General features: G+C 42.7%; 1 protein-coding gene and 1 pseudogene across 1 annotated transcript; both read left to right on the top strand.

The window, feature by feature from the left end:
- LOC101537926 (peptidyl-prolyl cis-trans isomerase B-like) overlaps positions 1-21,039 on the top strand; it is a 55,151-nt pseudogene that overhangs the window by 8,431 nt on the left and 25,681 nt on the right.
- LOC129403677 (zinc finger protein OZF-like) lies at positions 13,071-17,207 on the top strand. Its single transcript, XM_055133838.1, has 2 exons — positions 13,071-13,196; positions 13,235-17,207. The coding sequence occupies exons 1-2, from the start codon at positions 13,194-13,196 to the stop codon at positions 14,504-14,506; spliced, it is 1,275 nt and encodes a 424-aa protein (XP_054989813.1). The 5' UTR covers positions 13,071-13,193; the 3' UTR covers positions 14,507-17,207.

Raw genomic sequence — 21,039 nt, 5'->3', positions numbered from 1 at the left:
GAATAGTGAGAGTTTGAATTCTTCCTTTACTATCTGGATGCCCTTTATATCTTTTTCTTGCCTACCAGCTATTGCAAGTACTTCCCGTACTATACTGAACAGAAGTGGTGAGAGTGACCTTCTGCATGATTTTATTAATGTCTGTAGGGAAGTGGGAACACCAACCCATCAGGCCCAAATCATAGCCGCTGCTTTTTAAAGAGTGAACCAGGCAAAGTGTTACGGCTGAGGAACTTTTGGACATTTCAGACGAGATTGTACTCGTGTTAAATCTGGGATAAGGAAAGAAGCAGGCATCTGTAGACGATGTGGGAAGGGGAAGCATTGGGCTAATGAATGTCTTTACAAAACTGAAAAATTTAGAAAAGTCAATGAGCCATCGGGAAATGGGAGTCGGGGCTCGACCCAGGGCCCCTTCAACAATATGGGAAATTGTCAGTAAAACCTCAAGTTAAATTCAAGAGTCTTCCATCTTCTACGATGATAATAATTATTAAACCCAGAACATTGACAAAAAACTGTCTTATTGACCTTGTGAGAGCAACGGAGGGAAGTGTAGCCGCTGATATTTCAGTTTTACAGGAATTGTTTCTGACTCCTAATGAAATTTATAAAATCCCAACAAATGTTTATGGCCCCCTTCCAAAAGGAACAGCAGGATTGACCCTAGGGAGAAGCAGCATGACTTTGTGAGGTGTTAACGTAAAAGTGGGACTCATTGACAGTGATTTTTGGGAATGAAATTTCAATTCTAGTCACTGTTCAAACGGATATCAGAATATTGAAAGGGGAACATATTGCTCAACTGCTTTTGTGCGTACTGGGACAAAATACAGGCATGAAAAGAAAAGGTGATTTTTGGAAGCACTAATGCAGAAATATTTGGGGCAAAAAAGATTACTGATGATAAGCCTACTTTAGTTATGACCGTTGAGGATGGGACAAAACTGGAGGGTATGTTAGATTCAGGTGCTGATGTTACTGTCGTCCCCTCTCATCATTGGCCTGTGGTTTGGCAAAAGCGTTGTGTGGACGTTACTTTTCCTGGTATGGGAGTGGTCACTGATGTTCAACAGAGTGTGCAACCTCTTCATTGTAGTGATCCTGATGGAGACACAGCAGTCCTCCGGCCATATATTGCTCCAATAGCTTATCACCCTATAGGGACGAGATTTGTTGCAAAAACTTGGTGTGAAATATATTAAAGAGAAAGGGGTGTCTCAGCAGTCGCCTTTTAAATTTGGGCCGCTGCTCGAAGAACAGCTCTCCCCATAGTCTGGAGAAAGGTTCAGCCTGTTTGTGTTGAGCAGTGGTCCTTCAGAAAAGAAAAACTTAGGCTTTACATGAATTAGTTACAGAACAGTTTGAATTGGGACATATTATTTTCAGCTCTAGTCCCTGGAATTCACCTGTATTTGTTATCAAGAAAAAGACTGGTGGGGGCTGGAGCAATAGCACAGCGGGTAGGGCGTATGCCTTGCACGCGGCAGACCCGGGTTCGATTCCCAGCATCCCATATGGTCCCCTGTGCACCGCCGGGGTAATTTCTGAGTGCAGAGCCAGGAATAACCCCTGTGCATATTTGGGCCGCGTGTGACCCAAAAGGCCAAAGAAAAAAAAAAAAGCTAAAAGGAAAAGAAAAAGCCTGGTGAATGGCGATTGTTGAGTGATCTAAGATAAGTTAGTGACTGCATGGAGCCAATGGGCCCTTTGCAAATGGGCCTACCTAATTTGGCCATTCTTCCAGAACAGTGGAATATTACTATAATTGATCTAAAGGATTATTTCTATGCCATCCCTTTGAGAGAAGAGGATAGAGAAAAATTTGCTTTTACTGTGCATTCCTTAGTAAGTGAAACTCCTGCTAAAAGATATCACTGGACTGTTTTGCCTCAGGGGATGATCAGTTGTCCCACGATGTGTCAGTATTTTGTTAATCAACCATTATTAGGGCTCAGTACCCTGAAGTTAAAATTATTCACGATATGGATGATATTCTAATCACTGCTCCACCTTAAATAAATTTGCAGAAGGTTTATGAAGCTATAACTTATGAACTAGAGTCATGAGGTTTAAAAATTGCATAAGACAAAATTCAACGTCCGGTTCCTTGGGAGTTTTTGGACAAATAATATGGGAGAGTAAAATTACACCTCAAGAGTTTCAAATTCGGAGAGATAAATTAAAAACTTTGAATGACTTTCAAAAACTATTAGTAAATACAAATTGGCTATGGCCTTCTCTGAGTATTTCAACCTATGCCCTACAAAGTTTGTTTCAAACATTGGAAGGTCATCCCTCTTTAAATTGTCCAAGGCAACTTAGCCTTAGAACAGCAGCTGAAAAAGAATTAGAAATAATTGAGGAAATTGTTAATATGGCTCAGCTGGAGAGAATTGATTCTTCAGAAAGTTTAAATCTGATAGTGTTGCAAATCCACATTCTCCTACCAAGCGGAACCTATTGAATCCGATGTTAACGTTCTTCACAGATGCTAGCAAAGAAGGAAAAGCTGCTTATACTGATATGCAAAATGATAAGGTTTTACAGACTCCATAAAAGTCAGTTCAGAAGAATGAATTGTCTGCAGTCATTTCTCTTTTACAAAATTATTCTGAACCAGTAAACATTGTGATGGAGTCTCAATATGCAGCTTGGACTGTCAATCATATATTTACTGTTGCTTTGCCTTTCAGTGACTCTGAGCTTCTTTCTTTTTTTTTTTCTTTTTTCTTTTTGGGTCACACCCGGCCACACATAGGGGTTACTCCTGGCTCTGCACACAGGAATCACCCCTGGAGGTGCTCAGGGGACCATATGGGATGCTGGGAATCGAACCCGGGTCGGCTTGCATGCAAGCCAAACGCCCTACCTGCTGTCCTATCGCTCCAGCCCCAATGAGCTTATTTCTTTATTTAAAAATTTGCAGCAAGTTTGAGAGACCGTAAACATCCATTATACATTATTCATATGTGACCTCATACGGGTCTTCCTGGTCCATTAGTTCAAGGCAATGAATGAGCTGATAAGTTGGTTGCTTTAGTAATAACTGCAGAAAAAATCTCATGATTTACGTTATCAAAATGCTCGTGCGTTGAAAACCAAATATGCCCTTACTTGGTGGCAAGCTAAAGACATTATTAGCAATATCCTCCTACTTATCAGGCAATCAATATACCTCATATGCCTTTGGGAGCTAATCCTCGAGGTATAAAGACAAATGAAATTTGGCAAAGGGATGGAACTCTTGTCCTAGCTTTTGGTAAACAATAATATGTTCATCGATCAATTGATACCTGTCTACATTTTTGATGGGCTTCTGCGTTATCTTCAGAAAAGGCAGGAGCTGTGATTACTCATTTGTCAGAAGCATTTGCTGTTATGGGCGTTCCTAAGACAATGAAAACTGATAATGCGCTTGCTTATACCTCTGTGTGATTTTTTTCTCTGCTTATGGTATCAATCATATTACGGGAATTCCTTATAGTAGCATAGGACAAGCCATTATTGAACAAGCAAATCGCTTGCTTAAAGATATGTTACTTAGACAAATGGGAATATATACAGATTCTCCCAGACAGCAGATATTCAGGGCACTGTTCACCTTGAATTTTTTGAATTGCTCTGATGAAGTGACATCTGCGGAAAAACATTGAGAAATTCAGGATAGCTCAGAAGAAATAAATTCTAATAGAATTAAAAATGATTTAGATAAAATTAGTCAGAGACGTAAAGTTTTTTACAGGGACCCAGTCTCTGGGAGTTGGATGCCAGGCCAAGTAGAACATCCACGCTCGTCACTGTTTACAATAGCCAGAATCTGGAAAAAAACAGAGTGCCCCAAAACAGATGACTAGTTAAAGAAACTCTGGTACATCTACACAATGGAATACTATGTAGCTGTCAGAAAACATGAAGTCATGAAATTTGCATATAAATGGATCAACATGGAAAGTATCATTTTGAGTGAAATGAGTCAGAAAGAAAGAGACAGACATAGAAAGATTGCACTCATATGTGGAATATAAAGTAGCAAAGAGGTACGAGCTTGCAATGATGCAACTTCTGGCAGATATCTCTCTGGACTTAGTTACTAAAATACTAAATTACAGAAACCCAAAACTGAGAGGCCGCTAAGTGTGGTCACTCGACCTCATACCTCTTCATCCGCAGCAATGGAAAACAAATTATCTAATGCTTCCTTTTCAGCAGGTCTGACTTTAGGGGAGAGACTCTCCAAACAATAATAGTGAGTTTTGTTGAAATATTGTATGCAATCAAAGTGAAAGTAAAGTGAAATTTATTAGTTACACAGGCGGTGGGGGGGGCTAAGGGGGGGGCTAGGAGCGTGGGGGGGTTAGAGGTGGGGGGAGCGGGGTGGAGCTACACTGGGATTCTTGGTGGTGGAATATGAGCACTGGTGAAGGGATGGGTATTCGAGCATTGTATAACTGAGATTTAAACCTGAAAACTTTGTAACTTTCCACATGGTGACTCAATAAAAAATTTAAAAAAAAAAAAAAGAACATCCACGCTCAAAAAGCTGTGCAGAGAAACGATAAAGGAAGGTCTCAGAGAGTAGTACAGCAGTGTTGGCTGATGTGGCAAAAGCGGGCAAAAAGTATTCGCAACACTTGCCTGTTCTTCACCAACTACACCAAGATGATTGCCCTCCAACGTCCTGATGGATCTATCACATCTTCCAGAAGGGCAATGGAGAGGATAATTCACGACTTCTACTCAAATCTCTTTGACAGCCACATCCACCTGCCCACATACCAAATTTCCACAGGATGGATATGTCATTCCCAACGTCCACCCTTCTTAAATCCAACACCTCATTTCATCGTTAAAGGCGTACAACACCTGGTCCAGACAAGATCAGACCCAAACACCTGAAGAATCTCCTGCCAGTACTCATCAATACCCTGGCTCAGCTCTTCAAACACTACCTGTCTGAATGCAAGGTTCCATCCCAATGAAAAACCAGCAGGAACGTTCCGTTGTACAAGAAGGGAGACATCCAGGACATCAGCAACTATCGCCCAGTCTGCCTGTTGTTCACTCGAGTTATCCTGAATAGAATAGGCAGAACACTAGATGAAGGACAAGCATACGAGCAAGCCGGGTTTCAAAAAGGCTTAAGCATAATCGACCATATCCACAGGGTGAATAAGCTCATTGAAGTTTCGCGAGAGTTCAAGATGCCGCTCTGTCTAACATTTTTTGATTTAAAGAAGACCTTCGATTCTGTTGAGAGTGTAGTGGTCATCGAATCCCTAGCCAAACAGGGCATTCAAATTCAGTACATCAAGATCCTTCTCAAACTGGATTACGGATTCACCACCAGGAACGCACCATTCTACAAGAAAGTGATCATTGATGTAAGGATAGTGGTTCGGCAGGATGATACCATTTAACCAAAGCTCTTCAGTGCCACCCTCGAGAACATCATGCGACAACTGGAATGGGAAGGAATGGGAGTGAAGATAGACAGTTGGCAGCTACACCACCTCCACTTCGCTGATGACATCGTTCTAATGACACCAAGCATTAGCCACACGGCACAAATGCTGGCCAGCTTCGACCTTGAGTGTGGAAAAGTCAGACTGCAGGTGAATCTCAGTAAAAAAATGTTCATGAAAAACGATCTAGTCCCTGACATTCCCTTTGCTCTCAATGGAACGAAATTGAATGCAGCAACTATGTGTACCTGGGTCGAGAACTCAACATGAGGAATGACTTGGCACCAGAACTGTGTAGGAGAAGGAGAGTTGCGTGGAATGCCTTCAGTAGCATCGAAGATGTGGTTAAAAGAACAAAGAACCTCTGGCTCCAGGCACATCCTGACTCCACTGTTCTTCCTACAGTAACATGCCTCAGAGACCTGGGCTTATGAAAACACTATTCGTGTATCCCAAGGAGGAATCAAAAGAGATATGCTTGGAGTATCATGTTTCACTCATGTGAAAGAACCAGAATTCCAACCTCCATCAACAGTCAAGAAGCAGGGACACTGTCTCATTTGCCAAGGTGTCAAGAATCAGATGGCCGGACACGTAATGTGATTCAGAAATGGCTGCTGAACTATAGTTGTTACCGACTGGATTCCATGGAACGTCAAGACCACGTGGCCGCCCACCTGTGAGATAGTCAGACTTCTTTGTCAAAACCCTGAATTTTGAGGCTTGAGGGTGAATTTTGAGGTTTGAGGCTCTTCCTATTCCTGGGGAGAGTAGATACTACTGGACTACATTCTGCCCACCTACGAGATGGTCAGACTTTTTCATTAAAACCCTGCATGAACGGTTTGAGCCTCTTCCTGTTCATGTGGAGCAAGCAGATACCATTGTACCACACTAGCACGCAATAAGGACAAATGGACACGTTACTGGCACCCACTCAAGCAAATGGAAGATCAACAGGATGACAAGTAATACAAGAGATGTCTCTTCATTGGTGCATTTAGACCATTGACATTGAGACACATTATTATCGTGGCGTGTGCCATCTTTCTGCAGGGGTTTGTTGTGATTGTAGGGGTTTTTCTTGTCTTAGAGTAGCCCCTTTAGTCCTTCTTTTAAGTTTGGTTTTTAGTCTTTGAAGTTTCTGAGTTGTTGTTAATCCATGAAATCGTGTATCATTCCTTCAAGTTTGAGAGTTTAGCCGGATAAAGTATTCTTGGTGAGTCGTTCATTGACTTTTTTCACTATATCCCACCATTGTCTTCCAACTTAGAAGGTTTCCACTGATAGGTCTGCTGTAAATCTAAGAGGTGCTCCTTTGCATGTGATTTCCTTCTTTGACCATGCTGCTTGCAGTATTGTATCTCTATCCATGGCATCCATTCTGATTATGATATGTCTTGGAATCTTTTCATTAGGGTTTCTTTTAGCTGGCACCCTTTGGACTCTTTGAATCTGGATGCGTGCATTCTCCAGCTCTGAGAACTTTTCAGCAATGATTTCTTTAATTGTGGCTTTTTCATTGAGGTTGCCTCCCTGCCCTTCTGGTATTCAAATGATTCTAATGTTGTTCCTCATTGGAATCATCCTCTAGGTCTCTGTTTCACCCTAGAGCTCTTCTGGGGTCTTTCCCCATTGATTGTTGTTGCCTGGAAGCTTCCCGCAGCTCACCTTCAAGCTCACTGATTCTGTCTTCGGCTGTAGTCAATATATTGTTGAGGGCACCCACTCATTTTTTAAATTTCATCTCTTGAACCCTTTATTCATAATACTTCTGTTTGTAGCTTTGTTTTTTCTGCTCTCATTTCTTGCTTTATTTTGTTGGCTGTCCATTCCACTGTTTCTGTCATGTCCTCCTTTAATTTACTGGATGTCTATTCCTCCGTTTCTTTGGTTCGTTGAACATCCTCAGCATTTCATGTCTGAATTCTTTGCCTTAGAGATTCTATTTGTGGGAATTTCCTGAAGCGGCTTCAGGTCTCTTTTCTTCATCTGCTCCTTTGGAGGGGTTACCTGTACTGTTTTTTACCCCTGTTAAGTTAGTCCCCGACAGACCAGTCCTCCTGGTCCTCATTTCTATTGTTTTATTTCTGGTTTTCTAGGAATGTTTATATCGTTTATCAAAACAGTTGGACCAGTTGCATACCCACCAACAATGAGTGAGACTCTCTTTCTCTTGAATCCATGGCAGCACTGGTTGTTCTTTTTGATGTGCAACACTATCCTTTAAAAAAAAGTTTTTAGTCATCGAGATACTGTGGTTTACAATACTACTAATAATGGCTTCTCATGCACACAGTTGAAGCACCACACCCACCATAGGTGTACTCAACTCCCTCTCCCGCGGGCCCCAACACCTCTCCCTCTCAAACAACCACCCCCCAATTCAGCTATGGGTCAGTTCTCCCATTTGTTGCCTTTGGACCTTTGTTTGTACTTGCTGTGTGTCTTTAGGTCCTAGAGATAAGAGAGATCACAAACTTTTTTTTGTGACTCCGATCTGGTCTACATTCGCTCCCCCAGGTCCCACTCTTTCTTAATAAATTGTACAGTCTAAGGCCAAGGGCTTGTAATTCTTCAGCACAGATGATTCCGTTGTTTGATCTCTGTATTGCAGAGTGAGATCCTATGTTCTATTGGTCTTCGGCTCTGGCTTATGCACTAAACAGAGGTGTACATAAGTAATACTTCCAATGTGAGATTTTTTTGTGTTTTTTGTGAGTGTATACCAAGAGTGGCATCACTGGTTCAGAGGGGCAGTTCTGTTATTACCTTTTTGAGGAATCACCATATTGTTTTCCATAGAGACCGACCAGATGACCTTCACACCAACAGTGAATGATGGTTCCATTTTAACATGATCTAATCCAGTATCAGAGTTGTACCAAGACTTAAAAAAATAATATGGTGCTGGAGGGATAGCACAGCGGGTAGGGCATTTGTGCATCACTGGGTTACTCCAAAAAGAAGAAAAAAATTTACCAGTCTCACTGGTGTGAGTTGATATCTCACGGTTGTTTTGCATGCATTTCCCAAATAATACATATAATTGACATTGAACGCTTTATTTTTTTCGTCTTGGAAGTGAAGCAAGTTATTTGGAAACCAAAGGGAGAGGAGAGAGAGAAAGAGAATGTAGCCTTCCATTGACAAAGTTTATTCAGGATGAACAATGATCATATTGAGCAGAAGGAATGCAGTCTGTGCAGAACTTGTAGGAAGAGAGGGCAGGTGATAAGGGGGTAAGAGACGACAGATTTGTGGCTATGTGGCAAGAAATGGTACAGAGTCTCTCTGGCCTAAACCTATAGGATATCAATTGTTTGTCCTTTCTCCCTTGTCACAAAGAGTTTGGCTTTATCTGGTAATAATCTCTAAACATCTTAAGACACCATTGGTATGTCCTGCTCTCCTTGCCACAAGGAGCGTAGGTATATCGGGTCACACCCAACAAAGTGCTCCTGAGTCACTCCCATTCCTTTGTCTATCTGTAACCACTTCTGTATGCTCTCTTCCCCAACCAGTTAATCAACTTTTCCCCCTAATCAGACTCTGTTAATTCGTAAGGTCAGACCTTTCTAGGACACTGAACTTGTATTATAAGTTAATATTGCCTTTCTCCTCTCCTTGTGTCTTTTGAATAGTGTACTTTAAAGCAATGTCCTTTTTGTATGGACAAAGAAAGACAGTTGTTAATATGCTTTGGTAACATGGGATTTAATTGGCTTCGAATATTATTCACTCCCGGGCATCTGCTTTCTCGACTTAAGCCTCAGCTGCCCCTACTTCCTCTTACCCCAAAAGCAGGGTCCCGGCGAGGGACGGGATGGACCGAGGGCAAGCGGTGAGTTATGTGCTACCCTGGCATCGAGATGGGCCTGGCCAAAGTGCCTAATGCTTAACTATAAGTTAAGAGCTTGGTTATGGACAAATGCTGTCATGATCCAAAGGTAACGATGAGACTAGGACCCTGCTAGGGATAGGAAAGACTAATCTGGCCTGAGCACTGTAGTCTGAGATCGAGATGACTCCAGGAGAGCAATTCTATAAGTTTAATGCATCTCTTGCTGTGCCCATACAAAATGACTGATGTTATGAAAGTGTATATGTTAGTTGGACAAGGAGAGGAGAAACACACCCATGGGATTCTGCTTTGGGTGGGTCGTCCTGCTGAAAGAGAATTTGTCCTAGAAGAAGCATCCCCTGAGGGAAAGAACTTTACCCCTATTGATTGTGACCACACCTGTGTGTAAGCCCCAACACTTCATGCTGGGGGATTTAACTATGCTGAAAGAGTGGGCTAGGGGCCAGTCCCAGTGCCAGATCTGGAGAAGCCAGATCGAGATCCAGATCCAGAGCGAGAAGGAGAATGAAGTAGCATGGGGGAGGAAGAAGCAGGAGAATCAGAGGAGAATGGAGATGGGAATGGAATAAACTGCAACTGAGAGCAACCAGCCTGGCCCTTGTTCCTTCCTTCTCCTGCCTCATCATCGCCATCAACCTCCCCTCGGTGGGGGAGGAGGCGTGAGACTACCAAACGCGGGCAGCGGGAGAAATAGAGTACCGCTGCCCTGTGCCCAATGTGCCCCCCTCCTTTTTTGTGTTTTTACACAAATCTGAGACAAAGCTATATGTCAGAGTCATGAGTTGCAAGCCCCAACCCTCAATCATCAATCTATACTAATTTCCCGAGAATGCCAGATCCCTGGTGCCAGTCTGTCCCTATAAGCTGGGATCTGGGACGTTCCCAGAGGGTCACAGAAAAAAATGATTTGGGAGCTGTGGCAGCAAGGACTTCAACAAGAGACAGGTACTCAAGGGAGAACACAGACTTCCCAGAGTGGATAAAAGCACAAGTGCGTATCCAAGTGTGGATGTGTGGGTCATTCCTCAGAATGGGGAACCGTAAGCTCAAGTTAGAGAGTACCCATCTCAGCAGACACAGGCCAAAGAAGCAAATCCAGACGCTTTTTCATATATTTATTGTTCACTGATTAGTGTACAACCCTTAAAGATTTTACCAGTATAAAGCTTCAATGATTTTAAGTAGTTTGACAAAATGAACAGCATTCTTCCTTCATTTCCTTCAACAGATCTTTCAGTCACCAAACCTGAACTGATCATCAAGTTGGAGGAGAGAGCAGAGCCATGGATGGTCAGTCCCCCAGTGCTGAGCCTCTCAGGTCAGTCCGTACGTATTGGCAGGGAAGCTGGAAAAGCGGGAAACTACAGAGTTTGTTGTGCTGAGCAGTTTGCCACGAGTTTTTCCCCTTGTTCGTACCTTAATAGCAATTAGTCTTCCTATGTTATTGGTCTCCAGAGCCTACTGGAGTTATAAGCCCTTTTTTCCAAATGGATAGTTACTTTCAAATGAAATCTTTGTCTTTGTTTTCGTGAAATGTTTTTATGGATTTACTGCCTCTAGATTCTCTGTTACTATACTTTTGGACATTGTCATTGAATGTTCTTTTGGGGTTTATTCTTTCTAAAACCTCATTGATGTTTTTGAGGAAGATTTAATAATGTGCCTTTAGCAGTGATAAAATTAAATATCCTTTGGTGGGTATTGTCCTGTGCTGTGGTGGACTATATGTGGTCAAAGAGGCAGAATCCTAAGTCATAGGGAAGACTGGCTTTATTCTAATCAATAACCCCTTCCTGCACCTAAAGTAAGAGGGTGTAGGCCCCTGTTCTGTATCTTGGTTGATGGCATTGGACAGTCCAAAGGTGGTAGGAATCATTTTGCCTGAGTTCAACAAAATAGTTCACCACACATACACCATTCACACATGCCCGAGTCATCAGTTTGCTATTTTTCTGACTCCTATCCCTAAGGGTGACAGGATGGCAGCAGAGGTGGGTCAAGAGACAGGCTGTGTCCAGGGCGAGATAAACCCTGTCAGTGTTCACTGACCCTCAGACGCTGCTGCTCCTGGTCTGTTTCTCAGGGAAAGAGATCAAGAGCTCTGCTGGGATTATACTGGCAAGTAAAATCAGGGTCAAAGCACTGGAAACCTAAGTGAGATGTTACCGTATTCATTTTTCCTTACTCTATAGTAGAAATGTAATATTTTCTTTCTTCTTTATTTTTTTTTTAAAGTTTTGGTTTTAGGGGCTGTTTTGGTCATACCAACGATGTTCAAGGGTTTTCCTGGCTCTGCACTCAGGAGTTACTCTTGGCGGTGCTTGGCCGACCATATGGAATGTTGAGGAGCAACGTGGGTCTGCTGTGTGCAAGGCAAATACCTACCCCCTGTACCGTCACTCCAGCCCCTAGAACTAACATTTTCCGATCAAACCACGGGCCCTAACAGGCAGGCAGCCCTTCTATCCTGAGTAGGAGATGTCATCAGTGGCCCAGCCTGCTGACAGCCCCTGGGATGCAGCGGGAGAGGGCACTGACGGGCCCGCAAGGGATGCAGCTGCATTTTCCTAGCAGGAGTTTCCTTGGCCGTCAGAAGCTCCTTCGAGGGAGAGTTTGAATCTGAGTCTGACGTGAACAAATTTGTCTCAGCAGGACGTCAGACGTTATCTGCCAGATCAGGTGGCAGAGAGGACTTGTGATGACCTGAGGCAGGTTTTCTCAGGCTCTAAGCCAGTTGTGAGCATCACTTGTTTTTCTTCCCCATCAGACTTTGCACGAGACTTAGTTATGACTGGGAGACATCTCTTTGAAGTTTCTTAGGAATTGGGAAGAGGCACAGTCGCTTCTAAGTCCTCAGCTGCAAAAATCTTTTCATTTTCCATTTATCCCTCTCCAGGCTTTCCTGGTCTAGGTCATACTCACATAGAGAGGACTCAGTTTTATTCCTTATTTTCTTCCAAAGTTATTCCTTCCAGGGCCCATTTTGTAGCTCTCCCGCAGCTACAGATTGGGATTTGAATTCTATGTTGCCATTTGGCAGCTAAGGATGACTCTTTGCAAGGTCTCTAATTTTCTTGCTTTGCTTCAGAGCCTTAAATATAATATCCCTTGCCCTGTTCCATCAAACCTTGTTAATAAAGGGCTTAGCTCTGAACTGAGTTTTGTGTTTAGCTCTGCACTGAATTTTTAGCAGCCTCTCTTTTCTCATCCTTCCCAACAGTGCCACATTGGAAGCTCTCAGGGTTCGGGGAATGAGACCCATCACTGTTACTGTTTTTGGCATATGAATACACCACGGGGAGCTTGCTAGTCTCTGCTGTCTGGGAATTTTACATTAGACTATGAAACACTTTGGAGCCAGAGCAACAGCAGGTAGAGCTCTTGCCTTGCACCTGATTGACTTGGGTGCAATTCTCAGTATCCCAAGCGTCACCTGAGTGCAGCGCCAGGCGTAACCCCTGGCATTGGTGGGTTGTAGTGACCCCCCCCTTCCTCATGAGACTATTAAACATTTTAATTCCTGAGAAATAAAAACCATGTTTTAAAAATGAATACTCTTCTAAGCATACCTTGATATTGAAAGTAACTTCTTTATACTCCTCTATCAATCCAGAATATATGCTTAGATAGTCTTTATAATAAGAACATTTCTCTACTTTTAGATATTCAGCCAGAGGATGACTTGATTGAACATAATTGGAAAGATAAGAGTAGATATTATTTGCAAGGTGTAAAGACCAAGAGCAGAGAAACAACAAAGCAGAGAGTGGACGTCAAAAACACTTCTAATTTCAGCAGTACCTCCATCTCAAAGGCAGTGATTAGTAAGGGAATCTATTCTACCCAGCTGTCTGAGAAGATTCATGGTAATAAGAATATACCTCTGACTGTTGAACACGATGAGGTATACCCTGTACGGATACTTGAGGATCACAACAATCTCTGTAAAATAGCTAATATCACTAAACATCCAGAAATATGTGCCAGTGGAATACATCATGAATTTCAAGCAGACAGGCAGCTTTCAGAATTCCGTAAATATGAAAGCACATACCTTTCAGCGAAAAATTATGCCTGTAAGCAATATGGCAAAACTTTATTCAAACAACAAAGACTCATTGAACATCAGAGAGTTTCCACAGGAGAGGAATCCTATGAATGTCAAGAATGTCAAAAACCTTTTTCAGGGAATCTAAGCCTCATTCAGCACCAAAGACTTTGCAAAGGAGAAAAATTCTATAACTGTGAAGACTATAGGACAGCTTTCTCACAGGATTTATACTTCACTCACCATACGACAATTCACGCAAGGAAGAAAGTCTTTGAATGTAAAGAATGTTCGAAAAGTTTCTCAATGAAGGCATACCTCACTAGACATCAGAGACTTCACACAGGAGTCAAACCCTATGAATGTAAAGAATGTAGGAAAAGGTTCATTAGAAAGGCTTATCTCGTAGAACATGAGAGAATTCACACAGGAGTCAAACCCTATGAATGTAAAGAATGTAGGAAAGCTTTCTCATCGAAGACAAACCTCACTGCACATGAGAGAATTCACACAGGAGTCAAACCCTATGAATGTAAAGAATGTATGAAAAGTTTTGCAACAAAGTCATATCTCATAGCACATGAGAGAATTCACACAGGAGTCAAACCCTATGAATGTAAAGAATGTAGGAAAACTTTCTCAATGAAGACAGGCCTCACTAGACATGAGAGACTTCACACAGGAGTCAAACCTTATGAATGTAAAGAATGTAGGAAAACTTTCTCAGCGAAGACAACCCTCATTACACATGAGAGAATTCACACAGGAGTCAAACCCTATGAATGTAAAGAATGTACAAAAAGTTTCACAACAAAGACAGGCCTCACTACACATGTGAGAATTCACACAGGAATTAAACCCTATGAATGTAAAGAATGTAGGAAAAGTTTCTCAAGAAAGACAAAACTCACGGCACATGAGAGAATTCACACAGGAGTCAAGCCCTATGAATGTAAAGAATGTACAAAAAGTTTCTCAACAAAGTCACAACTCAAAGCACATGAGAGAATTCACACACGAGTGAAACCCTATGAAAGAAAAGAATGTAAGAAATCCTCAACGGAGACAAACCTCACTACACATGAGAGAATTCACAGAGCATTGAAACACTATGAATGTAAAGAATAAAACAAAACTTTGTCGATGAAGGCAGTCCTTACTAATCATGAGAGAATACAAACAGGAGCAAAACCCTGTGAATGCAACGAATGAAGGTAAAGTTTCTTGAGAATGTCAGAACTCACAGCATATGAGAGACTTAACAGGAGTCAAGCTCCCCCCTTTTTTTTTTGCTTTTTGGGTCACCTATGGCGATGCTCCGGGGTTACTCCTGGTTCTGCACTCAGGAATTACTCCTGGAGGTGCTCAGGGGACCATATAGATGCTGGGAATCAAACCTGGGTCGGCTCTTTGCAAGGTAAACTCCATTCCTTTTTTATACTTTTTTTAAATTTTGCTTTTTGAACAAAGGAGTCAATCCCTGTGAATGTAAAGAATGTACAAAAAGTTTCCCAATAAAGTCACAACTGACTGGACATGAGAGAATTCACACAGGAGTGAAACCCTTTGAATGTAAAAAATGTAAAACTTTGTGAATGAATACAGGCCTCAGAAGACATGAGGGATTTCACACAGAAATTAAACCTTATAAATGTAAAGAATGTGCAAAACGTTTCTTAAGCATTTTGTCTCTAAATCAATATGAGAGACTTCACTCAGGAGTGAAACCCTATGAATCTAAATAATGTAGGCCAACTTTCTCAGTGAAGTCACTCGTCACCAGACATGAGAGAATTCACTCAGAAAAGAAGCCCTCTGAATATTAAGAATGTAGGAAAAATATTTAGAAATTTTATAAGCCTGAGAGAATTCACACAGAAGTAAAACTTTATGAATATAAAGAACATACAAGTTGTCTAGAATTTCAAAATATTTAATAACACAATGGTACTCAACATTGTATGACTGAAACGTAATCATGCAAATTTGTGAATCTGCAACTATCTCACAGTGAGGCATTAAAAATAAAAAATTTTTAATGAATGGCTGTTACTTTCTTAAGTGCCCACTGAAATCAAGGTGATGTTGCTCTCCCCTATTTTTTTTTGTGCTGTGGCCCTTGAGAGTAGTAGAGCCCCAGATTTAGCTTATAATTCGTAAGATGACAGCATGCATTTAGACTGGTATTATTAATTGGTGTCACTTTTTTAAAAAAATGTCACTTCAATGTAATTCAGAAAAAAGTTTATTATTGAACTGTTTTAGGGGTAATCTACCTTAAGCACTGCCATTCCATTGTTATCAGACCATTTGTTCAGTTTGGTGTAGAATTTTCATTTCAAATATTTATGTAAAAAATTATATAGGAATATATACGTATGTATAGAAAACTTCTGGACAGAGACAGCTAGCGGCGCGCCCGGGCTCCTCCCCGCCCCCACCCCACAGAAGCCTCCACCCGCGGCCCAAAACAAGCCCAGAACTGCCCTTGGCAGAGGCTGCCGCCTCGGGGGCACCCAGCACCCCTGGGGGCCGAGTCCGCAGGAAAGGGCACAGGAGAAAAGGGGGACAGGAGGCCAGCAGGGACGGCCAGGGGAGGCCACGACGGACTTGGCCAGACGAGTCCCGCGGCCTCCACCCTCGCCTGTCCCGCCGGAGAAACGGTTTCGGGGCTGGGGGCGTCTGCAGCAGAGCCCAGGGCGGGCGGCTCCAGGACAGACCAGGACACGGAGAGCCGCGGCCAGGCGGGGTCCGCACCCCCGGGGCCCCTCTGGGCTGCGCCCCAGGCGCCCCGACGCCTTTGCCCCTGCGCCTTTCCCTCCCGGTGGGTCGCACAGAGGAGACCCCACGGAACTCCCCACAGCCCCGCCAGCTCGCCCCGGTCGGGCCGGGAGGCGCTGCAGAAAGGCGGCGGCGGCTTCAGCACTGAAGGGTTCCTCCTGGCTCTGCACTCGGGAATCTCCCGTGGCCGTGCCAGGGGACCGTGCGGGATGCCGGGGATCGAACCCTGGGAGCCAGCGCCCTCCCCTCCCTCCCGCTCCGGCCTCTGCATCACTCACATCCTCACCGAGTTTGGTCCTTTCCTGACCCGCGCGCCCCCTGCAGACGGCCGCCAGGGGGCGCCCGCGCGGAGGCTCAGGTCCTGCTTCTCTTCAGTTCCAAGGGTCTGTTCATCCAGGGACTTTCTTTCCTTCTCCACTGGGTTTAGGTCTGTTCCACGTGTCCATACAGAGGCCATTGATTGGTTTGGTTTTTTCCTGACAGCCAGTTCTCGTCATTGCATAAAACGCACATGTTTAGGCACTCTGTGTTTGTGTGTATGTATCTATCTGTGTCTATATGTGTGTCTATGTGTGAGTCTATGTGTGTTTTTGTCTGAACCTTTTGAAACATGCTGACTTTGGCCATCTTGACCTTCTGGTCCATCGAGTCTGTTTTTCTTTTCATCTATGCACGAATTTTATGATATTCTATTATACAGCAATATAAAGTATAATATGAATCTAACAATACTTTATAATAAATACTAATTTATTAATATATATTTCTATAATTTAAGTTTATGCTAGATATAAATGCAAAGTTATAGATGTATATATGAATCTAACTATGAACATACAACAAATTTATTATACATGAGTTTTATTAGATGTGAAATGAATCAACTATCTTTGGGTCTGTTGCTCTTTTTCACGTGCCGGCCCGGCAGCCTTCACACCCAGGCTCCGTTAGTCCCTGAGTGGTCAGGAGCATGAGTCTGGACTGAACTCCCCAGTGCCCTAGAGACTCACTGTCTTTTTCCCCCTTTTCTTTACTTACGTGTCTTTTATTTTTTTACATGCATTTTTTCCCCTTTTGCATTTGCGGTCACACCCTGCAAATATCACGGTTACTCCTGGTTCTGCACTCAAGAATCACTCCTGGCTGTGCTCTGGGAACCATATGGGATGCCAGGGATCCAAACCAGGTCAGTAGCCATATGCAAAGCAAACAGTCTACCACCATGCTACTGCTCCCGGGCCTCTTCCTTGTGTCTTTCATGCAAGAGGTCCCTGCCATCTCCAAGTGTTTTGCTGACAGACGAGTATCAGAGGCTGTGTAAAATGCACAGTTACAAAACACACTTTATTTCATTCTCTTTATCTTTTTAACCATCTTATTCCATTTGCATGTGCTGACTTTGGATTTCTCCATCATTTCTATATCAAACCAGTAGCTTTTTGGTTCCTGTACTTATTACACATTATATTTGTGAATAGATCTGTCATACATGCATATAAATTTATATTATAGAAATTTAATAATGTGTTTATTGAAAAACAAATTCAATACAATAAAAATGTAAACAAATAAAGGTATAAATAAGTGTAAGTTTATAAGTACAGTTATATTCATATAAATATCACGAATCACGAAATCCCGTTGATCGTCGATGTCTCAAGCGGGCTCAGTAATCTCTCCATTCGTCCTGTCCCTGAGATTTCAGAAGCCTCTCTCCACTCAGTCTTCCCAGTGATGCTGCACTGGAGGCTCTTTAAGGGTCAGGGGAATGACATCCAGCCTGTCACTGGCTTTAGCATATGAATACGGCATGGGAAGCTTCCAGGCTCTCCCATGTGGGCAGGAAACTCTCAGTAGCTTGCTAGTTTCTCCCAGAGGGAGAAGTAGGTTATAAAATATCGCTTCTGGGAGCTTGCTTCTGAGTCTCTGGATGTTGGCCGTTGATGGGATTACACAGATCTGGGTTCCTCTGCTGGTACCTTCATGCGTGAGGGTTGTCCAAATGTGTGGAGAGGGGCCTTGTGCATCGCTGTGGCTAGGTTCTGGTGGTCTTCGTCTGCTGGGAGCTATGCTCAGGGCAGGGAGGGAAGCTGGAACCCATCCCCTCCGAGGGACCCTGGGGAAGACAGCCAGGCATGTGGGCAAGAGACTCTCTTATAAATATAAGTACAATTTATTATAAATTTATGTCTAAAAACTGAAATTTTTTATACTTTTTATTATCTTTTAAATACTTGCTTTTCTTTTTTCTTCTTTTTCTTTTCTTTTTTCCTTTTTTTTTTTTTTTTTTTTTGCTTTTTGGGTCACACCTGGCAATGCTCAGGGATTACTTCTGGCTCTGCACTCAGGAATGACTCCTGGCGGTGCTGGGGGACCATATGAGATGCCTGAGATCAAACCCTGGTCAGCCGTGTACAAGGCAAAAACCCTACCTGGTGTGTTACCACTCCAGCCACATACTTATTTTTCTTATTTTTAAAATTTAGTTGATGAGTTCAGGGTGGCGTCTCAGCAAAAAGTCTGAGGATCCGTTTAGTCCACAGAAGAAAGAAGACTTTCTTTTAAAAAAAAAATTGATTTTTGATGAAGTCACCAAGCTTCAACTCCTCTCTAGTAGATCAAACACTAGGCTCAAAACTCTGCCCTTCTGGGAATGGTATGGGACTGAGTTCCCCTCCCCGGGGGTGGGACCAGCAGCCTCCACCCACCCCCAGCATCTTCCAACTGAGCTTCACAATTCCTAGAACTAGAGACCACCAGTATAGTGATGATGACACCTCAAATTTCACAGTACTGACAGCCTGGCAGGAACACAGCAACTTTGATGGGAAATTTGCATAGAGCATACTAAGCTCCATGTGCAAAAGCAGCAACACAAACCTCAGCCAGCACCGATCAGCTCAGTAAATTCTCAGACCAGGACAGTAGGAACACCATAGTCAGATACAACAGTGATCATAAATCGACTTTTATTGATCTGTTTTCTGGTAATTGCGTTTGCCATTTTTCTGCAACCAGCACTATCAAGTAAGATTATTTATGCCTGCTAAGGCTTGGTGCTGGATGGAAAATGGGGATTGGTGGAGGAAAGTCATACTGGTGGTGGGATTGATGTTGGAAAATTGGATTCCTGAAACAACTGTATTACAAACAACTTTTTAAATCACAATGTTTACATTTTTAAAATATATAACGATGGAAGTCAATTTTAGAGAGTAAAAAATTCCAAGTGTAGACCAGGATGCAGACTCTTTGCTTTAATGCCTTTACTTCATAACTTGGACAAATGACTAGAACTCTGCCCACCTCAGGCACAATTGGGGATAATAGTAGACTAACCCCATATGACTCCAGAAGATTGAAACAAGCTAATACGTGTTGTTTCCATAGTGCTGGGCACAGAGAAAAACACTAAATCTGTATTACTTCTGAAATCCTATGTTAAAAATAATAGCTTTTTTCAAATTAGTTTATATTTAATGGCCCCAGGATTAATTCAAGTTTATGACCATATTTACATCCAAGTCTATTAAGTGTAAAATAACAAAAGGTCAGTAAATTCAAGCAGTTACAAATAAACCGTGGGATTTGTCACAGGATTGAGTGCGGGATTTTACCCCGAAACTGAAGAGTTCTCAAACACCGCTGATGAAGAAAACTAAAAGTAACTGACTCGAGTCCTCCTCTCTCCATATCAGCCTTTCTAGACTGCCCAGAGCTTCATTTTTTCTTGAATCTCAAATAAAAAGCCCAGTTGTATAGAATGGACACCTACTTAGCTCTGGTTTTTGTGTTGAAAATATTGAAAGTATGTGGGAATGATAGGAGATTTCAGACCACTCTTTAGTGTAGATTTTATGCTTCACACTAAGAGATATTTATACTGAAGCTGAAAGCAATTTCTTTCATCAAAAACACTAAACACAATAACCTGAATCCAGACCAGAGACACCTCACATTGCCTCTCAGCATAGGGATAGAAGATAAGCAGAAATAAACAAATAGACACTGCAGTCCCTTCACCTAGGAGAAGAGACAGTTGGATATCCTCTTTGACATCCATTTTCAACTTAAACAGCCAAAGTAAAAAAAAAAAAGTCCTGCAACCAGGAGACAAAGGGTTTTTAATTTATTTTAAAACCCAAAGGTAAAGGGATAGCTTTATATTCCCTCTTTTTAATTCTCATCATTCTTTCCCATGAAAGCAGCTCTTTATTTGATAATGCATAGAAGTCACCTCCTCCTCACCCCCTACTCCAACCCCAAATCAGAGTCACTGAAACCATCTGGTACCCGGGAGATCTACTGTCTGTCACTCACCTAAGATGGAGAGTGCACGCTGCTGACCCAAACCTCCAGAACGTTCTAGTGTTGTTCCCTTCCCTGCCTCTTCCGCGTGTGTATCCGTCAGTGTAGACTACGGTTCCTTGGGAGGGAAATGGACAGTGAACTGCTTCCATGAGCACAGTCCCACGTACATAAAACCTGATGAGAGAAGAAATAAGTCTTCTCCACTGCACCTCTTTTGTAACAAGATTTTATTTTTATCAGTTTGCTAGGGGGGAGGAGCTCCCATCGGAGCCCCTGCAGGGTCTGCTCTCCCCAACCTTCACCCAAGCTGTAGACCCAAAGGTTTTCTTCTCACCCTGAGCCCTGAGCTCTTCAGTGCTGGGGGCACAGGGCCATGTGTGGCACTGCTGAGACCGAGGGCCTCCCCAGCAATGCCGAAAGGAGAGGCGGGTCAAGCTGAACCTGGAATGGGAGTTGGGGTCTCTTGCCTGCCCTCGAAGCTCTCTCCCTGATGTGTGACTAAGTTCACAAATGATTTAAAATTCAAACATAAACTAAGTATCCGCATAAATCTAAGCTGTTAATTCCTT

Source organism: Sorex araneus, chromosome 3 (assembly GCF_027595985.1).
Source record: "Sorex araneus isolate mSorAra2 chromosome 3, mSorAra2.pri, whole genome shotgun sequence".
Taxonomy (NCBI): Eukaryota; Metazoa; Chordata; class Mammalia; order Eulipotyphla; family Soricidae; genus Sorex; species Sorex araneus.
This window is presented reverse-complemented; position numbering and strand designations above follow the sequence as displayed.